Source organism: Jaculus jaculus, chromosome 16, assembly GCF_020740685.1.
Source record: "Jaculus jaculus isolate mJacJac1 chromosome 16, mJacJac1.mat.Y.cur, whole genome shotgun sequence".
Taxonomy (NCBI): domain Eukaryota; kingdom Metazoa; phylum Chordata; class Mammalia; order Rodentia; family Dipodidae; genus Jaculus; species Jaculus jaculus.
The window spans coordinates 19,487,561-19,506,695 of record NC_059117.1 but is presented as its reverse complement, the minus strand read 5'-3'; the positions used below and the strand labels follow the sequence as shown (position 1 = coordinate 19,506,695).

Genomic DNA, 19,135 nt, shown 5'->3' with positions numbered 1-19,135 from the left:
TTAAAACTTGCTGCTGGGTGTGGTGACACACGCCTTTAGTCCCAGCACTTAAAAGGCAGAGGTAGGAGGCCCACCGTCAGTTTAAGACCACCCTGAGACTGTATAGTGAACTCCAGGTCAGTCCGGGCCAGAGTGAGACCCTACCTTGAGAAAGAAGCAAACACAAAAAGACTTGTCAATTGTTTCTGTAATTTCTCACTTAATATTTTCAACCTCAATTGACCATGAGTGATGAAAACTGGAAAGTAAAATCATGCATAAGAGTGTTGTGGGGAGGCTAGGCAGGGCTATGTTCAAATTCTTTTTTGTTGCTGTTGTTTATTTATTTGAGAGAAACAGACAGAGAGAGAAAGAGGTAGAGAGAGAGAGAGAGAGAGAGAGAGAGAGAGAGAGAGAGAATGGGCATGCCAGGGCCTCCAGCCACTGCAAACAAACTCCAGATGCATGCACCACCTTGTGCATCTGGCTAACGTGGGTCCCAGGGAATCGAGCCTCGAACCAGGGTCAGTAGGCTTCACAGGCAAGCGCTTAACCGTTAAGCCATCTCTCCAGCCCAATGTTCAAATATTTTGTGGCTCTGGAGTGTTTGTCATTCCAGCCTTCCCTGGCTGGTGTCCAGTACAAAAGCAAAGTGGCTTCAGCCTGGCACCACGCAGAAACCAGAGCCATTGTCAACAAGACTCTCAGAGGGATCTTGCCAGGTTCCCCCAAGGAGTCCAGTGAACCCAGTTTGATAACTCTCTCTCTCTCTCTCTCTCTCTTTTTTTTTTTTTTTTTAGGGAGGCTAGCAGGGTGGGCGAAACAGGATCTCAGGTAGCCCAAGCTGGTTTCCTCCATAATTAAAGGTCACCTTGAATTCCTTGTCCTCCTGCCTCCCCCAGCTGGATTACAGTGCTGGGATTACAGGCGTGCACCCCTGAGCCTGGCTCAGACAGCTCTGTTTCATTAAACGTTTCTCTATCAATTTGTGGCTGATGGAAGTTCATCTCACTCTTTAGTGGCACCTGGATTCCCAGAGAACAGAGGGAACAACTGCTAAAAGATAAAACAGGTGGTGCCTTAAGCCCCCCTTAGTTCCGTTTCTTGCAGTGTAATTCTTCGGGGATCCATAGGGAAAGGCTAGGAGTTTATGTTCCCTTAGAGAAGACTGGAATCCGTGCAGTAGTAAAAGGCATGTCTTCAGAACGGAAAGAGGCAGGGACACTTAATGACAGACTCATTTTGGGAGATAGGATAAAGACACACATACACACAAAAAAAAACAAACAAAAAAAAAAAAAACCCTTGGGCCAAGCATGGTGGCACACACCTTAAATCCAAGCACTTGGCAGAGGTAGGAGGATCACCATGAATTCAAGGCCACCCTGAGACTACATAGTGAATTCCAGGTCAGCCTGGGCTACAGTGAGACCCTACCTTGAAAGAAAAAAAAAATGGGGCTAAACTATTTTCCAAAGTGAGTGAATGGAGCTGGGTCGGGGGGAGGCTTTGCACTTATTTTAGGATAGAATCCTATGCAATCAGATGCTTAAAAGAACATGATCAGTATTTCATACTGAAGTCACATAAAACATCCAGAAACATGGATTTATTCTTTTTAGTGACATAGGTCATAGATAATTAGCAAAAGGGAAAGACAAGGAGGGAGCTGAGTGATGCGGACCTGAGTTCGGATCCATGGCGTCCACGTAAAAACCAAGTGTGCTGCGGTGTGCTCCTCTGATTCCCCTGCGGGGCAGGCGGGAGGGTCCCCAGAGCTGGCTGAGTAGCTAGTCTGGGCCAATCTGTGAGCTTTGTGCTCAGCACAGTGAGAGACCTTGTCTGAAAAAGTAAAGTGGCCGTTGGAGAGTTGGCTTAGCAATTAAGGCACTTGCCTGCAAAGCCAAAGGACCCAGGTTCAGTTCCCCAGGACCCACGTTAGCCAGATGCACAAGGGGGCGCAAGTGTCTGGAGTTCATCTGCAGTGGCTGGAGGCCCTGGTGCACCCATTCTCCCTCCCTCCCTCCCTCCCTCCCTCCCTCCCTCCCTCTCTCTCTCTCTCTCTCTCTCCCCCCAACCCTTTTCTCTGTCAAATAAATAAATAAATAAATACTTTTTTAAAAAAAGTAAAATAGGACTGGTGAGTTAGCTTAGCAGTTAAGGCGTTTGCCTGCAAAGCCAAGGGACCCAGGTTCAATTCTCCAGGTCCCACGTAAGCCAAATGTACAAGATGGTGCATGTGTGTGGAGTTCATTTGGAATAGCTGGAGGCACTGGCATGCTTTCTCTCTCCCTCTCTCTCTCTCTCTCTCTCTCTCTCTCTCTCTCTCTCTCTCTCTGTCTCTCTCTATGTACTTCTCTCACCCTCTCACAAATAAATAAATAAAACTAAAAATATATATATAACTTTTTTTTTTTTAATGAGCCAGGCATGGTGGCTCATGCCTTTAATCCCAGCCCTGGAGAGGCAGAGGTAGGAGAATCGCTGTGAGTTCAAGCCTAGCCTGAGACTACATAGTGAAATCCAAGTCAGTCTGGGCTAGAAGGAGACCCCACCTCAAAAAAAAAAAAATTAAAATTAAATTAAAAAGCTTAGGTCAGATGATAAAAGTTGCAATAGTATTTGAAGTAGAACTCTGTCACTATGCTAACTCGGTAAACTTGGCCTTGGCTCTTAATCTCTCCAGCCTCACATTGCCCAGCTGGAAGATGGAGCTGATCAGAGTAAACGAGAGTAAATGCACTCTCACCGTCAGTTCTAAGCGGTGGTAGTATTCCAAGAGAAAGCAGTGTGAGTGGATGAAGGCCTTAGTGCTGACTTCAAATACTGTTGCAGCCTTTATTGTCTGACTTAAACTGGACAGGAAAAGAAGGAAGGATTAAAAGAAAAAGAGGGCTGGAGAGATGGCTTAGCAGTAAAGGCGCTTGCCTGCAAAGCCAAAGGACCCGGGTTCAACTCCCCAGGGCCCGCGGAAGCCAGATGCACAAGGTGGCACATGCATCTGGATTGTTTGCAGTGGCTGGAGGCCCTGGGGTGCCTCTACTCTCTCTCTCTCTCCCCTCTATCTCTCTACCTCTCTGAAATAATTAAAATATTTAAAAAAAAGAAGAAGAAGGAAGGAAGGGAGGGAGGGAGGAAAAAAGGAGGGAAAAGAAGAGAGGTTAGCCAGGCAGCAATCCCTGAGACAAAGGAAGGAAAGACAGGCTGTGGGACTCAGGGCTGATGAGGCCTGGGCCCATTTCCCTGTGTTACAGACCCTCCCACATCCAACCTAAGCTATAAAAATGGCCAACTCCAATGAATGTGGCATTGCCAAGAGTCTTTCATTAGAAAGAGGCTGAAAGTCTTTGGGTCCTCAGTAAGGCAGGAATGCACCCGGAAAGAGAGAGGGAAAGAGAGAGAGAACCCAGTTCTTGATTCCCTGGGAGAGTTTCTTGCTACATTGCTTCTGCTTTCATTGACTTCCATTTGCACTTTCTCAGTCTGGGGACTTTCAAGGCAAGCAGCTTGGTGCCCAGTCTCATTACTTTCTTTGTTTTTGGGCAGAGGAGGGTTAGAGCCAGAGTCTTTCTTGGTAATCCATACTAGCCTTAAACTCATCATATAGCCAACACTGGCCTCAAAATTGCAAACTTCCTGCCTCAACCACCTCAGTGTTGGGATTGCAGACATGAACCACCATACTTGAACTAGAAAGTCTTGTTCTTTAAAACATATATATATATATGTTTTAATAATAATAAATATATATATATATATATAATAATATATATATAATAATAAATATATATATATTTATGAGAGAGAAAGAGGCAGGTAGAGAGAGAGAGGATGGGTGGGTCAGGGCCTCCAGCCACTGCAAATAACTCCAGCTGCATGAGCCATCTTGTGCATCTGGCTTACATTGGTACTGGGAAATCGAACCTGGGTCTCTCAGGCAAGTTCCTTAACTGCTAAGCCATCTCTCCAGCCCAAAAGTCTCATTCCTTTTTTTTTTTTTTTTTTTTTGGAGGTAGGGTCTCACTCTAGCCCGGGCTGATCTGGAATTCACTATGGAGTCTCAGGGTGGCCTCGAACCCACGGCGATCCTCCTACCTCTGCCTCCCGAGTGCTGAGATTAAAGGCGTGCGCCACCACGCCCGGCCTCCGAAAGTCTCCCTGTTACTAGCTTTGCCACTCGTGTCCTCACCTGCCAATGTGGATAAGCCTTTCCCTCACCTGAGCTAGGGGTGGCTGAGATGAGAACATGTGTGCACTGTGCCTGGTCAGAACCAAGTACTTCCCACTGTCACCACCAAAGCGCTCAGAGAGACAGGCGCCTCTCTCCCTCAGTTCCCTGCGTGACACTGGACACGGGGCCATCATGGCAGAGTTTGTCTTTAAGCCAGCCTGGCAGTTGGAGAGGGGACAGAGTGAGTGTCAACACTTAATGACTAGTGGCTCTGCTCCCTGTCACTCTTTGCTTCCAGTAAACTCTTCCCACCAGGTTCCACTTGGAGTTCAGCACTCGGATCCAACACCATGAAAGCGTCCACCACCACGTCGCCTCCAGGAGGCGACACGGTGCTAAGGGGGTGCCTGGAGCTGTCCCCACGTGCCAGTGTGCAGGCCCCGTCCTTCCCGTCTCTCTGCTTCAGAGCCTGTTCTGTCAGAGAGCTCACAATCACAAGGTTTCTGGGTACTCAGCTCTCCTCCCCAGGAATCCCCTCTGCTCACCTCCTCCTCTTTTTTTTTAATCTGGCAAGTGGGACTTACTATTGAGTGTTTCTTTTCCTTAATTAAGCTCCATTTTTATCAAAGCAATATGGGCTCACAGTTCACAAATTTAAAGAGTATTAACAGGAAAAACAGCCAGGAACCTCTCTTCGGCCTGTGCGCCTGGAGCACCTGTTTCCTGGCGCAGACTATGTTCTCCTTCTAGCCCGGCTTCTTTGCTTTAATGGAGTGACCCCACCGCTAGCTGCCTGTGGAGAGCTTCATGGGAGATCAAGCATGTTTCTATCGACTTAACACCGCACTGATGATCTCTGTGCGCATACAATAGACTGAAAGCCATTTCCCTGCAGAACTTTTTCCCATTGTGACTTCTAGCAAGGAAAGTTTCTGCTCTGAAGTCTGATCACATTCTCACTCCCATTTCTCTGTTCATGTCCACTCGATCTCTGAAGCCCGGGGCTCTACAAATTCACAGGCTTCTCTGTCTTGTTCTGGTGGGTTTTTTTTAAGTTTTTATTTGTTGATTTTAACTTTTTGGAGATAGGGTCTCACTATGTAGACCAGGCTGGTCTCAAATTCAGGATCCTCCTGCTTCTACGTTGTGGGTGTGTACCATCGTGCCTGGCAATAGAGACCTCTCTTTTTTTTTTTTAATTTTTTTTATTTATTTATTTGAGAGCAACAGACACAGAGAGAAAGACAGATAGAGGGAGAGAGAGAGAATGGGCGCGCCAGGGCTTCCAGCCTCTGCAAACGAACTCCAGACGCGTGCGCCCCTTTGTGCATCTGGCTAACGTGGGACCTGGGGAACCGAGCCTCGAACCGGGGTCCTTAGGCTTCAGAGGCAAGCGCTTAACCGCTAAGCCATCTCTCCAGCCCTAGAGACCTCTCTTGATGTAGGTCTTTTCCATTGAGCCAAATATTCAATAGATCCGTTCAGTCTAGAACTACCCATTCACTTCGGGACGGTTCTCCGTGATACATCGCTCCTCACTGCTGTCTGTCTTCTTTTTCCTGGCCTCCCTACAGCTGGACGTTGGATATTTTGCTCTGAGCTTTCCATGAGCTTTCTCTTGGCTCTGTTATTTCTATTTGCTTCTTTAATCTCCCTATTCTACTTTCTAAAAGATTTTCTCTTAGTTCACATTTTGTTTTAGCTTTTTAAAAAATGTATATTAAGGAGCCAGGCATGATGGCACACGCCCTTAATCCCAGCACTTGGGAGGCAGAGGTAGGAGGATCTTCAAGAGTTCGAGGCCACCCTGAGACTGCATAGTGAATTCTAGGACAGCCTGAGCTAGAGTGAGACCCTACCTCAAAATGAAAAGTTAATTAAGGTCAGGAGAGAAGGCTTAATGGTTAAGGTGCTTGCCTGCAAAGCCAAAGGACCCAGGTTCCATTCCCTAGAACCGACGTAAAGCCAGAATCACAAGGTGACGCATGCGAGTTCATTTGCAGCAGCCGAAGTCCTAGCGTGCCCATTCTCCCTCCCTCCCTCTCTCTCTCTTTCTCTCTCTCAAATAAAAATTAAAAATATTTTAAAATGTGTATTAAATAATAGATATTTAATTTTTTTTTTTAGCATTGGGGTATTTTACGGCTTGTTTGGTTGGGTTTGAGAGTTGGTTTCTTCTTGTTTTGTCTTTTCTAAGACGGTCGTGATGGCTGCCCAGGCAGGGTCTGAGCTCACGAGCCTCCAGCTTCTGCCTGGGGAGCCATGGGCCTGCACCCCTGGGCCCGGCTCATCTGGTTATTTTTTTGTTTTTATTTTCATGAGTTTTAGCTTAATCTGTTTTTGTTTTGTTTATTTATTTGAATGAGAGACAACGGGTGCACCCAGGCCTCGAGCCTCCATAAACAAACTCCAGATGCATGTCCTACTCTGTGCATCTGGCTTTATGTGGGTATTGGGGCTCAAACTCAAGTCCTTAGGCTTTACTGGTAAGTGCCTTAACCACTGAGCCATCTCTCCAGCCCCCTTTCTTTCTTTTTAATTTATTTGCCTGTGTGTGTGTGTGTGTGTGTGTGCATGTATATGGGTATGCCAGGGCCTCTTGCCAGGTGCTTGTCACTTTTTGTGTTCTGCTTATGTGGATGGCTTAGAAATTGAACCCAGGCCAGCAGGCTCTGCAAGCAAATGCTTTTAACTGCTGTGCCATCTCTCCAACCCTATCTGGTTCTTTTTTACAAAATATTTTTATTTATTTGTTTGAGAGAGGGAAAGAGGTAGAGTAAGAGAAATAGAGAGAGAGAGAGAATGGGTGTGCCAGGGCCTCCAGCCACTGCAAACGAACTCCAGATGCATGTGCCACCTTGTGCATCTGGCTTATGTGGGTCCTGGGGAATCAAACCGAGGTCCTTTGGCTTTGTAGGCAGGCGCCTTAACTGTTAAGCCATCTCTCCAGCCCTATCTGGTTCTTTTTTATCTGATTGTAAACACTATCACTTCTCAAAACTAATATCACTCTTTTGTTTGTTTAGCTTGGGTTTTATGTGGGGGAGGGCTCTTTGGAGGGGGAGCGGTTGTTGCGTTTCTGGGGATCAAACCCAGGGCCTCACACATGCCAAGTGAGCACTGCGCTACTGAGTTTCACTTCCAACCTGGTAACACTCATCTGTGACTTTGAAAATGAGGCTTTGGTTTTGGGTTTTTCTTTATCTTCTTCTTTTTTTTTTTTTTTTTTTCTTTTTCCCTCATTACCCTTACTTGGTCCGGGTCTATTCTGTTTATGTGTTTGCATCTCTAACATGTGGCTGATCGATCTCATGTGGGGGCTGTTCCAGAAGCCCTGAGCAACCTCGAACCAACCCAGCTGCAAGTCAACATGCAGCCCCACCTGCCAGAGGGTCACCTGGAAGACTCTCCTCACAGGCCATGCACTTTCTGCAGGAGGGTACACTGCCTGGCGGCATGGCGGGCATGGGTACCCTGAGAGCTGGCTGAAGCAGCTCTTGGCTTCTTTTTCCAACCTGGGCACTGTTAGGGAAGTTTGTGGAACTGGGTCACTACAAATAGGCCTTGAGGCTTTATAGCCAGGCCCCTATGCTTTCTTTTTTCTCTTCTTTAACTTTTTTTTTTTTTTTTTGAGGTAGGGTCTCACTCTAGCCCAGGCTGACCTGGAATTCACTATGTAGTCTCAGGGTGGCCTGGAACGTATGGCGATCCTCCTGCTTCTGCCTTCCCAGTGCTGGGATTAAAGGCGTGCACCGCCATGCCCGGCTCACATATGCTCTTTTATTTAAAATTTATTTGAGAGCGACCAACAGAGAGAAAGAGGCAGATAGAGAGAGGGGAAGAGAATGGGCGCGCCAGGGCCTCCAGCCACTGCAAGCAAACTCGAGACGCGTGCGCCCCCTCATGCATCTGGCTAACGTGGGTCCTGGAGAATCGAGCCTTGAACCGGGGTCCTTAGGCTTCACAGGCAAGCGCTTAACCGCTAAGCCATCTCTGCAGCCCTTCTTTAACTTTTCATTGACAACTAAAGCCAGCCCCGCGCTTCTCGTCCTGCTCCTGCCTCTGACTGCACTGTGATAAGCTGTCCTGCCTTGCCGTCCTGCATGATGGGGGGTAGCTCATGGAAACCGTAAGCCAGATGAAACCCTTCCTTGAGTCATCCCTCAAGGGAACAGATACCTATTCACAGCAGTGAGAAAGTAAAGTGGCCTTCATCCTCAAAGTCCTGTAGCAAGATGGCCACAGCCATTCTAGGCACACTCAGATACAAGGTCCAGGGGAAACTGGGACTACTTTCCTTATGTAGAGCTCACACACACTTGACTTGTTTTTGTGTGTGTGAGAGAGAGAGAACTGGCGCACCAGGGCCTCCAGCCTCTGCAGTCAAACTCCAGATGCATGCGCCACCTTGTGCACACTTGTGACCTCATGCCTGCGTCACCTTATACAGGTAGCTTACATAAGACCTGAGGAATTGAACGTGGGTCCTTAGGCTTCACAGGTAAGCCCCTTAACTGCTAAACTATCTCTCCAGCCCTATATTTGTTTCTTTTTTTTTTCTTTTGGTTATTATTGTTATTGTTGTTATTAACAACGTATTTCGTATGGATATAGCATGTGTTGGTACCCTCTTTTCCCTCATCCCTGCCCCCATTCCATTGGGGACCCTTCTCAGTGGGGTCGCAGGTATTCCCTGTGCGGTTGTGGGTTTATGCATTGTGGGAGCAGCAAGCAGTCAGTTATTTTGGGGCTGAGGCAGTGCCTCTGGGCATGATGTCTCAACCTGTGTCTCTAACAATCTTTCCACCCCCTCGGCTGCAAAATTCTCTGAGCCGTGGTGGGTGAGTTTTAAGTCTACTTTAGCAATGAGCTCTTAGAAGCCTCTGGATCTCTGCTTAGTAGGTGTTGAGTGTCCTCAGGGTCTGTCTCCTTCACCCTGTGCTGATTATCAGGTTCAGCATGGAAGCAGCACTCTTGCTCATCTCCCCAATTTCTCTGTGGGTTCAGCTGTGGCTTGGCTGAAGTGTGAGGGGTAGTTTATTTCCTCCAGCCCTCTGAAAAAAAAAACAAAAGAACAGATTTCAGTGCACGCACCCTCCAGACTAGGGATCCGGGAATTCTATATTTGGTTTTTCAACATAGGTGCCACTCAAGCCCAGGCTGACCTAGAATTTAGTATGTAGTCTCAAACTCACAGTGATCCTCCTACCTCTGCCTCCCGAGTGCTGGGATTAGAGGCGTGCACCCCCATGCCCGGCTTCTTTATATTTTTGAGCAGTTTCAGGTTAACTAAAAAGTGGAGCTGAAGTGATAGCCTTCCTTTATGCTTTCTGCCCCTTCACACACAGCTTCCCTCACCCCCAACATGCAACCTCTTCTGCCAGAGCTCATGGCTACTGTGAAAAATATGAAGGAAAAAAAAATCTTTGCCAAAACACCCCGCCCCAAAATATGTTATACATATAGTAATAACATAATAAAAATAAATGTTCTTTGATTTCACATGCCCATTTCTAAACCAATCACTAGCAAACAAGATTAAAGTGATTCAGGCTGGAGAGATGGCTTAGCAGTTAAGGCATTTGCCTGCAAAGCCAAAGGACCCAGGTTCGATTCCCCATAACCCACATTAGCCAGATGCCCAAGGGGCGTATGCATCCGGAGTTTGTTTGCAGTGGCTCCAGACCCTGGTGTGCCCATTCTCTGTCTCCCTTCTCTGTCTCTTCTCTTTCTTCTCTCTCTGCTTACAAATAAACAAATAAAACTTTTTTAAAAGGCTCTGGAAAAGAAAGAAAAGTAAAGCTACTAGCTTAGGGTTACCTGGGCGTTGGGAGGTCATCACCACAGGCATTGCTGATCTCTTTGTTCTTTGGCTGTGATACTTTTTGATCCCTTCACTGTCTTTGTTAGGATGTGAGGAGGGAAAGGAGATTAGTGTGTGCTTGATTTCTCTTCTCCAAGTGCCTCATGCGCTCATGTTTTTTGCACTAAGGGATGGAAGCACCTAAGCACCTGCTGATAGGCCAGTGTAGTGTAGCTTGACAGAAACATAAACACTTAGGCCAGGTCAGTGATGCACACACACCAGGAATCCCAGCACTTGAGAGGTTGAGGCAAGAGGATTGCTAACTCAAAGTCAACCTGGACTACGTTATGAAAACCTAAAGAGAGGGGCCAGGCGTGGTGGTTCATGCCTTTAATCTGAGCATTTAGGAGGTAGGGACAAGAGAATCAATAGAGTTCAAGGTCATCGTTATCTACATAGCAAGTTCCTGGCCAGCCTGGAATACATGAGACCCTATCTCAAAGCCAAAAAGAAAGGGGGGAAAAAAAGTGATATCTATATAGCACAATAGACTATTATTCAACCATAAAAAGAAAGAAATCTAGCCATTTTCAGCAATGAGCATTATGGCAACTGAAATAAAAGCAAATACTATATGACTCCACTTATATATAGAATCTAAAAAGAATCCAAACTCATAGAAACCGGGAGTAGAAGCAGGGCATAGTGATATAGAGCTGTGATTTCATCAGAAATATAGTGACTTTGAAGTCAGCCTGGACTGCATAGCAAAATCCTGCCTTGCCCCTCACAAAGAAGAATATAAATAAATAGAAGAGGGCTGGAGGGGTGGCTCAGTGGTCAAGGCACTTGCCTGTGAAGCCTAAGACCCATGTTTGGCTCTCCAGATCCCACATAAGCCAGATGCACAAGGTGATGCAAGCACAAGGTCGCACATGCCTAGTAGATGGCACATGTCTGGAGTTCAGTTGCAGTGGCCAGAGGCCCTGGCTTGCCAATTCTCTCTCTGTTTTGCTATTTCTCACTCTCTCATAAAAAAAAAAAAAAGGGAGGGAGGGAGGGAGGAAGAGAGGAAGGAAAGGAGGAAAGAAAGCCAGATGTGATGGCTCATGTTTATATCCTAGCACTCAGGAGAATAAGGTAGAAGGATCACAGTAAATTTAAGACCAACCTGGGCTACAGAGTGAGCGCCACATCAGTTTGAGCTAGAATGAGACCCTGCCTGCCTCAAATCCCACATAAGCCAGGCGCACAAGGTGGCACATGTGTCTGGAGTTTGATTACAGTGGCTGGATTCTCTGGCATGCCTTTTCTCTCTCTCTCTCTCTCTCTCTCTCTCTCTCTCTCTCTCTCTCTCAAATAAGTAAGAGGGGCTAGAGAGATGGCTTAGTGTTCAGGTGCTTGCCTGCAAAGCCAAAGGACCCAGGTTCAATTCCCCAGGATCCACATAAGTCAGATGCACAAGGTACAGCATGCATCTAGAGTTCATTTGCAATGGCTGGAGGCCATACCCATTCTCTCTCTCTCGCTCTCTTTCTCTCTCTCTCTCCCTCCCTCCCTCTGTAAAATAAATAAATGAAATTTAAAAAAAATAAAATAAAGAAGTGAGAGAGAGAGGAAGACTAGAAAGGTCTAGTGCCTAGGGGTTGAAGAAGGCAATGGAAGGTATCAAGAGTTCTGGGGAGATAATATACAGACAACATGGTGACTATAATTAATAATGTGTTATATTCTTAAAATTTGCTAAGAAAGATATTAAGTATTCTTGCAATTTAAAAAGAAGGTAGTCAGAGTTGGAGAGATGGCTTAGCAGTTAAGTGCTTGTCTGTGAATCCTAAGGACCCTAGTTCAATGCTCAATTCCCCAGGACCCATGTAAGCCAGATGCACAAAGTGGCACATGCAGCTTGAGTTCGTTTGCAATGGCTAAAGGCCCTGGCACGTCCATTCTCTCCCTCTCTCTCTCCCTTTCTCTCTCTCTCTCTCTCTCTCTCTCTCTCTCTCTCTCTCTCTCTCTCTCCCTCTCCCTCTCCCTCTTTCTCTCTCTGTCTGTCGCTCTCAAATAAATAACTAAAAATAAATAAATTGTTTTTAAAGGTAGTCAGCTGGGTGTGGTGGCTCACGCCTTTAATCCTAGCACTTGGGAGGCAGAGGTAGAAGGATCATCATGAGTTCGAGGCCACCCTGAGACTACATAGTGAATTTCAGGTCAATGAGACCCTTGGGGAAAAAAAGGAGGGCTGGAGAGATAGCTTAGCAGTTAAGACATTTGCCTGCAAAGCCCAAGGACCCACGTAAGGCAGATGCACAAGGTGATGCATGCATCTGGAGTTCATTTGCAGTGGCTGGAGGCCCTGGCGCACCCATTCTCTCCCTCTCTCTCTCCCTCTTTCCCTCTCGCTCTCTCAAATAAGAAATAGTAATAATAATAATAATAATAATAATAATAATAATAAAGGTAGTCAGGTTAGGTCTGGTGATACAGGCCTGTAACCCCAGTCTCTGGAAACTGAAGCAGTAGTATTGAAAGTTCAAGACCGGCCTTAGTAACTCTGAGTAACTTAGGGAGACTGTCTCAAAATAAAAATTAAAAGGGGGTCTGGAGAGATGGCTTAATGTTAAAGGCATTTGCCTGCAAAGCCAAAACACCTTGGTTTGATTCCCCAGGACCCATGTAAACCAGATGCACAAAGGGCGCATGTGTCTGGAGTTCATTTGCAGTGGCTGGAGGCCCTGGCACGCCCATTCTCTCTCTTTCTCTCCCTCTCTTTCTTTCTCTATGCCTCTTTCTTTCTCTCAAATAAATAAATAATTTTTTAAAAACGCAAGAGGCTGGGATTGAAGGTATATGCCATCATGCCCAGCTCTTTAAAAAAAAAAAACAATTAAAAAGGAAGGGGGTGGGATTATTCTGCAGAGCACCTACCTAACATGCATGAGACACTAGTTTGTTTTTTAAATATATTTTCTTTATTTTTATTTATTTGAGAGAGAAAGAGAAAGAGGTAGAGAATAGACATACCAGGGCCTCCAGCCACTACAAACGAACTCCACATGCATGCGCCCCCTTGTGCATTTGGCTTACGTGGGTTCTGGGAAGTTGAACCTGGGTCCTTCGGCTTTGCAGACAAGCACCTTAACCGCTAAGCCATCTCTCCAGCCCCGAGACAGGGTCTCTTTTATTCGCAGCTGTGTTCGCCAAGCTAGCTGGCGAGAACCTCCGGGAAATCCTCCCGTGTCTGCCTTTCTTCGAACCAGAGGTGCCCTGGGATTACAGAGAGGCTCCAACGCATCTGGCTTTTCATGTGAGTGCTGGGGATCCAACACAGGTGTTTACACTTGCCCAGCAAGCGCCTTATCCACCGAGCCATCTCCACAGCAGTCCTCTACCCGATCTTAACAGTTGTTTTCAGAATCTGGCCTGCAATCAGCTATTTGAGACCTGATATTTCAAGACCACAAATACTACAGGGTGTAAATGAGAAAGAAGAGTGAGAAATCCAACATGCTGCTCCGTGCAGCATGCTCTAAGCAGAAGGCAGGAGAAGAAACTCCTTAAAAAAAAAAAAAAAAAAAAACTAAACTTGGGCTGGAGAGATGGCTTAGTGCTTAAGCGCTTGCCTGTGAAGCCTAAGGACCCCGGTTCGAGGCTCGGTTCCCCAGGTCCCACGTTAGCCAGATGCACAAGGGGGCGCACGTGTCTGGAATTCGTCTGCAGTGGCTGGAAGCCCTGGCGTGCCCATTCTCTCTCTCTCTCTGAGCCCTGGCGTGCCCATTCTCTCTCTGCCTCTTTGTCTGTCGCTCTCAAATAAATAAATAAAAATAAACCCAAAAACATTTTTTAAAAACTTGATGTGGGCTGGGCATGGTGGCGTGCACCTTTAGTCACAGCACTCGGGAGACAGAGGTAGGAGGATCACTGTGAGTCCGAGTCCACTGAGACCACGTAGTGAATTCCAGGTCAGCCTGGGCTAGAGTGAGACCCTACCTTGAAAAACTAAAATATATATTGATTTTTTCAAACCCTCAGAATTGTTTTTCCACATCTTTGCTACCTCTCCCTGATATATAACTAACCATTCCTCTGCTAACATTTTTTTTATTGTTATTAAAGAGAGAGAATGGGCACGTCAGGGCTTCCTGCCTCTGCAAATGAACTTCAGACACATGTGCCACTTAGTGCATCTGGTTTTACGTGGGTACTAGGGAATTGAACCCAGCCATCAGGCTTTGCGCAAGCAAGCACCGTTAACCACTGAGCCATCTCTCAAGCCCCAACTTTTTTGGGCGGGTTGGTTTTTTGAGGTGGGGTCTCACTCTAGCCCAGGCTGGCTTGGAATTCACTGTGTAATCTCAGGATGACCTCAAACTCATGGCAATCCTCCTACCTCTGCCTCCCAAGTGCTGGAGTTAAAGGCCTGTGCCACCACACCCGGCTCCAACTTTTTTTAAAGACATGATCTCAAATATCCCAGACTGGCCTCATAACTAACTGTAGGTGATGACCTTGAACTCTGGTCCTCCTGCTTCTACCTCCCAGGTGCTGGGATTATCAGTGCCACCACACCTGGTTTTTTTCCCCCTCTTTTAACGTGTTTTTTCTTTTGGTTTTTTTAAGGTAGTGTCTCCCTGTAGCCCAGGCTGACCTGGAATTCACTATCTAGTCTTAGGCTAGCCTCGAACTCACAGTGATCCTCCTACCTTTGCCTCCCCAGTGCTGGGATTAAAAGCATGCGCCACCATGCCAGGCTGCCTCTTTTAACTTTCTACAATTTTCTGATTTTTACCGTGTTTTTCACTGCTTAAGAAGTATATAGAGCTACCTGTGAGTGAGACATTGCTTTTTTATGACTTTAGTGATAATTGAGGTGATATGTATTAGATTATATTATCAAATTCACTGATTCCTTCATTAAGAAAATTTCTCAACACCTATAATGAGCCAACCATGCCAGGGAATAGGTAAGAGGGTTTGCAAAAAATTAAACTGGGGGGCTGGAGAGATGGCTTAGCGGTTAAGCACTTGCCTGTGAAGCCTAAGGACCCCGGTTCAAGGCTCGGTTCCCCAGGTCCCACATTAGCCAGATGCACAAGGGGGCGCACGCGTCTGGAGTTCGTTTGCAGAGGCTGGAAGCCCTGGCGCGCCCATTCTCTCTCTCTCTCCCTCTATCTGTCTTTCTCTGTGTGTCTGTCGCTCTCAAATAAATAAATAAATAAATTTTTAAAAAAATTAAACTGGGGGGTTAGAGAGATGTTGAAAGGCACTTGCTTGCAAAGCCTGGTGGCCTGGGTTCAGTTCCCAATACTCATGTAAATCCAGATGCATAAAGTGACGCGTGTCTGCAGTTTGCAGTGGTAGGAGGCCCTGGTATACCCATTCTCTCTGTCTCTCTGTCTCTCTCTCTCATTCTCTCTCAAATAGATAAATAAACTACATATATGAAATTGAATTGAAACACCCATCCTTAGAAGATACTACTAAACCTTACACAGCTCAATATTAAGAAAAGGGTATGGGACTGGAGAGATGGCTTAGCAGTTAAGCGCTTGCCTGTAAAGCCTAAGGACCCCGGTTTGAGGCTTGATTCCCCAGGACCCACGTTAGCCAGATGCACAAGGGGACACATGTGTCTGGAGTTCGTTTGCAGTGGCTAGAGGCCCTGGCGCGCCCATTCTCTCTCTCTCTCTCGGCCTCATTCTCTCTCTCTCTCTGTCCCTCTCAAATAAATAAATAAAACAGAAAAAAAAATTAAAAAAAAAAGAAAAGGGTATGGCTGAGGGTAAGTGGCCATTGCCTGTCACTGGGACAAAATCTTGTTTTTTGCATGGCAGTGGTTTCATATAGTCATAGTTTAACAGCAAAGAAAGTAGTCACAGGCATGTTTCTTTTTTTAAAATTTTATTTATTTATTTGAGAGAGAGGAAGGGGCAGATAGAGAAGAGTGAATGGGCACTCCCGGGCCTCTAGCCACTGCAAACGAACTCCAGGCGTATGTGCCACCTTGTGCATCTGGCTTACATGAGTACTGGGGAATCAAACCTGGATCCTTAGGCTTTGCGGGCAAGCGCCTTAACCACTAAGCCATCTCTCCAGCCCGGGACTGTTGCTTTATGACTAAGATTTTATTGGTCAGTCTGATGGTGTTCGCCTGGTTACAGGATCTTCCTGTCAGCTTGGACTTTTCCAAAGAAGCAAGCATGCATGAGCACACTTGACTTCCGTGCAGAAAGATGGATAGTCACGAACGCATAGAGGATGAGTTCTGGATAAGTTCACGCTGTCAGTCTTTCCCCTCACACCGGAGCTTTGCCTGTATTGTGCCCAGGAGACAGGAAGTCAGGGAGAACCTGTCGCCACCAGGTCACTGTAGAGAGCCATCACTTAACCCTTCAGCCTTAATTATTTTGCTTTTGGAAAATTGACATTGACCTGCCCTCCCTGACATAGAGACAGGACTGCTTTATGGTGCCATGAAATAGGTGGTTCTTGCCACCTCAGGAAAGCTTTCACTGTTTGTTTTTCTCCTAGGCCATCATCTGCAAACAGCATAAGCAGCAGTGCATCTTCAAATCACAGCGGCTCCACTCCGGAGCCCCCCGCGCCCGCAGCCGGAGGTGAACTCGCCAGCCGGCTGTCCAGTGATGAAGGGGAGATGGACGGAGCGGACGAATCTGAGAAGCTAGACTGCCAGTTCTCCACGCACCACCCCAAGCCTCTTGCGGTAGGCCTCCTCTGCCCCTTCTGTGTGGTTGCCCTTATGACTCACAGGCACCTTGTCAGTACTGGCAAAATTGCTGCATTCCTGGGCTGCAGAAATGGCTTAGTGGTTAAGGCGCTTGCCTGCAAAGCCAAAGGACCCAGGTTCGATTCTCCAGGATCCACGTAAGCCAGATGCACAAGGTGGTACATCTGGAGTGCCTTTGCAGTAGCTGGAGGCTCTGCCATGCCCATTCTATCTACCTTCTTCTCTCTCTCTCTATCTCTCTATCTCTCTCCAATAAATAAATAAAATATATTTTTTAAAAAGCCTACACTCCTAAGGAAAGGGCTCTAGTGCCAAGCTTTACCTGAAGGATTAACCCTGAAGTTAAATGATGGTATTATAAATGTCTTTAAACATCACCAAAGGAAAGCCAGCGTGGTGGCACACGCCTTTAATCCTAGCACTTGGTCCTGGACTCTTCTTTTTTGGGAGATTTTTTATTACTTTTTCAATCTCCATGAGTGTGATGGGTTCATTGAGGTGATTAATCTGCTCTGAGTTTAGCTTTGGTAGATGATATGCGTCCAGGAATTAATCCTAGCACTTGGGAGGCAGAGGTAGGATTGCCATGAGTTCAAGACCACCCTGAGACTACAAAGTGAATTCCAGGTTAGCCTGGGCTAGAGTGAGAATTTACCTTCAAAAAAAAAAAAATCACCAAAGGAGGGCTGGAGAGGTGGCTCAGCAGTTAAGGTGCTTGCCTGCAAAGCTAGGTTCCATTCCCCAGGACCCACATAAAGCCAGATGTATAAGGTTGCATATGCATCTGGAGTTCATTTGCAGTGGCAGGAGGGCCTGGCATGTTTATTCTATCTACCTCTCTCTGTCTGTCAAATAAAAAATAAAATAATAACCCAGGCACGGTGGCACATGCCTTTAATCCCAGCACTCAGGAGGCAGAGGTAGGAAGATCACCATGAGTTCAAGGCCACCCTGAGACTACATAGTGAATTCCAGGTCAGCCTGAGCTGGAGTGAGACCCTTCCTCAAAATCCCAAAATAAGGGAGGGAATTACCATGGGATTTTTTTTTATAATCATGGAAAATGCTAATAAAAAATTTTTTTTAAATCCCAAAATAAATAGATAATTGAAAAATAGGAGCCAGGCGTGGTGGTGCACGCCTTTAATTCCAGCGCTCGGGAGGCAGAGGTAGGAGGATTGCTGTGAGTTCGAGGCCACCCTGAGACTCCATAGTGAATTCCAGGTCAGCCTGGGCTCAAATGAGACCCTACCTCAAAAAAAAAAAAAGAAAGAAAAGGAAAGAAAAATAGGGCTGGAAAAATGGCATAGTGGTTAAGGCGCTTGCCTACAAAGCCAAAGGACCTAGGTTCATTCTCCAGTACCCACCTAAGCCGGGTACACAAAGTGGCACATGTGTCTGGAGTTCCTTTGCAGTAGCTAGAGGGCCCTGCCATGCCCGTTCTACCTGCCTCCTTCTCCCTCTCTCTGAATGAATAAATAAATTATTTTTAAAAAAATAAGCCAGATAACCAGATGACACTTCTTAAATAAATAAAACCATCACCAAAGAAAAGGGAAGGGCTCCTGGCTGGGCATAATCCTTCAAATGCCTGGCATTTGTGGCCCATCATGAAGGAAGAGTGCATGAGAAATGGTGTCTGTACAAAAGACCTTGGGAGCCAACCTCTGGTCTTGCCCATCTAAAACCAGAACCTCTGGTCCAAACTTAGCCAGGCATTCCTGCTCTGGAAACTGTCTTAGTGGCAGCTCAGGTACAAGCCATCACTGCTGGTCTTTCCTGATGGCTGTACTGTAATTACTGTGACCATCTGACACCAAAGCTGAGAGAGAGAGAGTTAGTTAGTTTCAGCACGATTGCTTATTAACAAAAGGGCACTTTCCAGCTGCTTGAATGAGTCTGCTTCAACAGTTCAGACGGTCATGGATATCAAAGTGAGAAATCAAGACATCAGCTGGAGGCTCACTGATATCTGCCTTATGAGCCCTTGAGAAGGGAAATGCCTGATGTGATCGTCATAGAGCTGAATGTGGGGCCCTGGGAACAGTGCCCATGGTGGTGGCAGCCTGAGCCTGCAGGGCTAGCTTGGAGTGACTAAAGATCTCAGAGATTACATACATGAAACCAGGCGTTAAGCACGTGACAGCAAGGCCCTCCTCCCCAGCACGGTGAATGGGAGGCCAGACGCCCTTCTCCTTTGTGGGAACGATGGTTGTGATTCTCCTACAGCCTGGGACTTTGCTTCTCAGCTAGTGAAGGAATAGGGATGACTTGGAACACTTTTGCCTGCCAATCGTAGAAAATTCTAGCCCTTATTCACAGGAAGGGCATGTAATTATCTTACATGGCAAGAAGCCTAAAAGTACCTGCCAAGCTTGGTTTAGCTTCCCCACCATGTGACGTGACCGTCTTCACCTTTCATGAGTGCATGATT

The 19,135-nt window shown here is 46.5% G+C and overlaps 1 protein-coding gene across 7 annotated transcripts in view; it reads left to right on the top strand.

Annotated features, from left to right (window-relative positions):
• The window catches only part of Atxn7l1 (ataxin 7 like 1), a 297,249-nt gene that overhangs the window by 257,463 nt on the left and 20,651 nt on the right, over positions 1-19,135 (top strand). For all 7 annotated transcript variants that reach the window (XM_045135937.1, XM_045135933.1, XM_045135932.1 and 4 more), the window contains one exon: positions 16,485-16,677. In XM_045135937.1, coding sequence (XP_044991872.1) covers positions 16,485-16,677 — 193 coding nt within the window. The remainder of the gene's footprint in view (positions 1-16,484; positions 16,678-19,135) is intronic.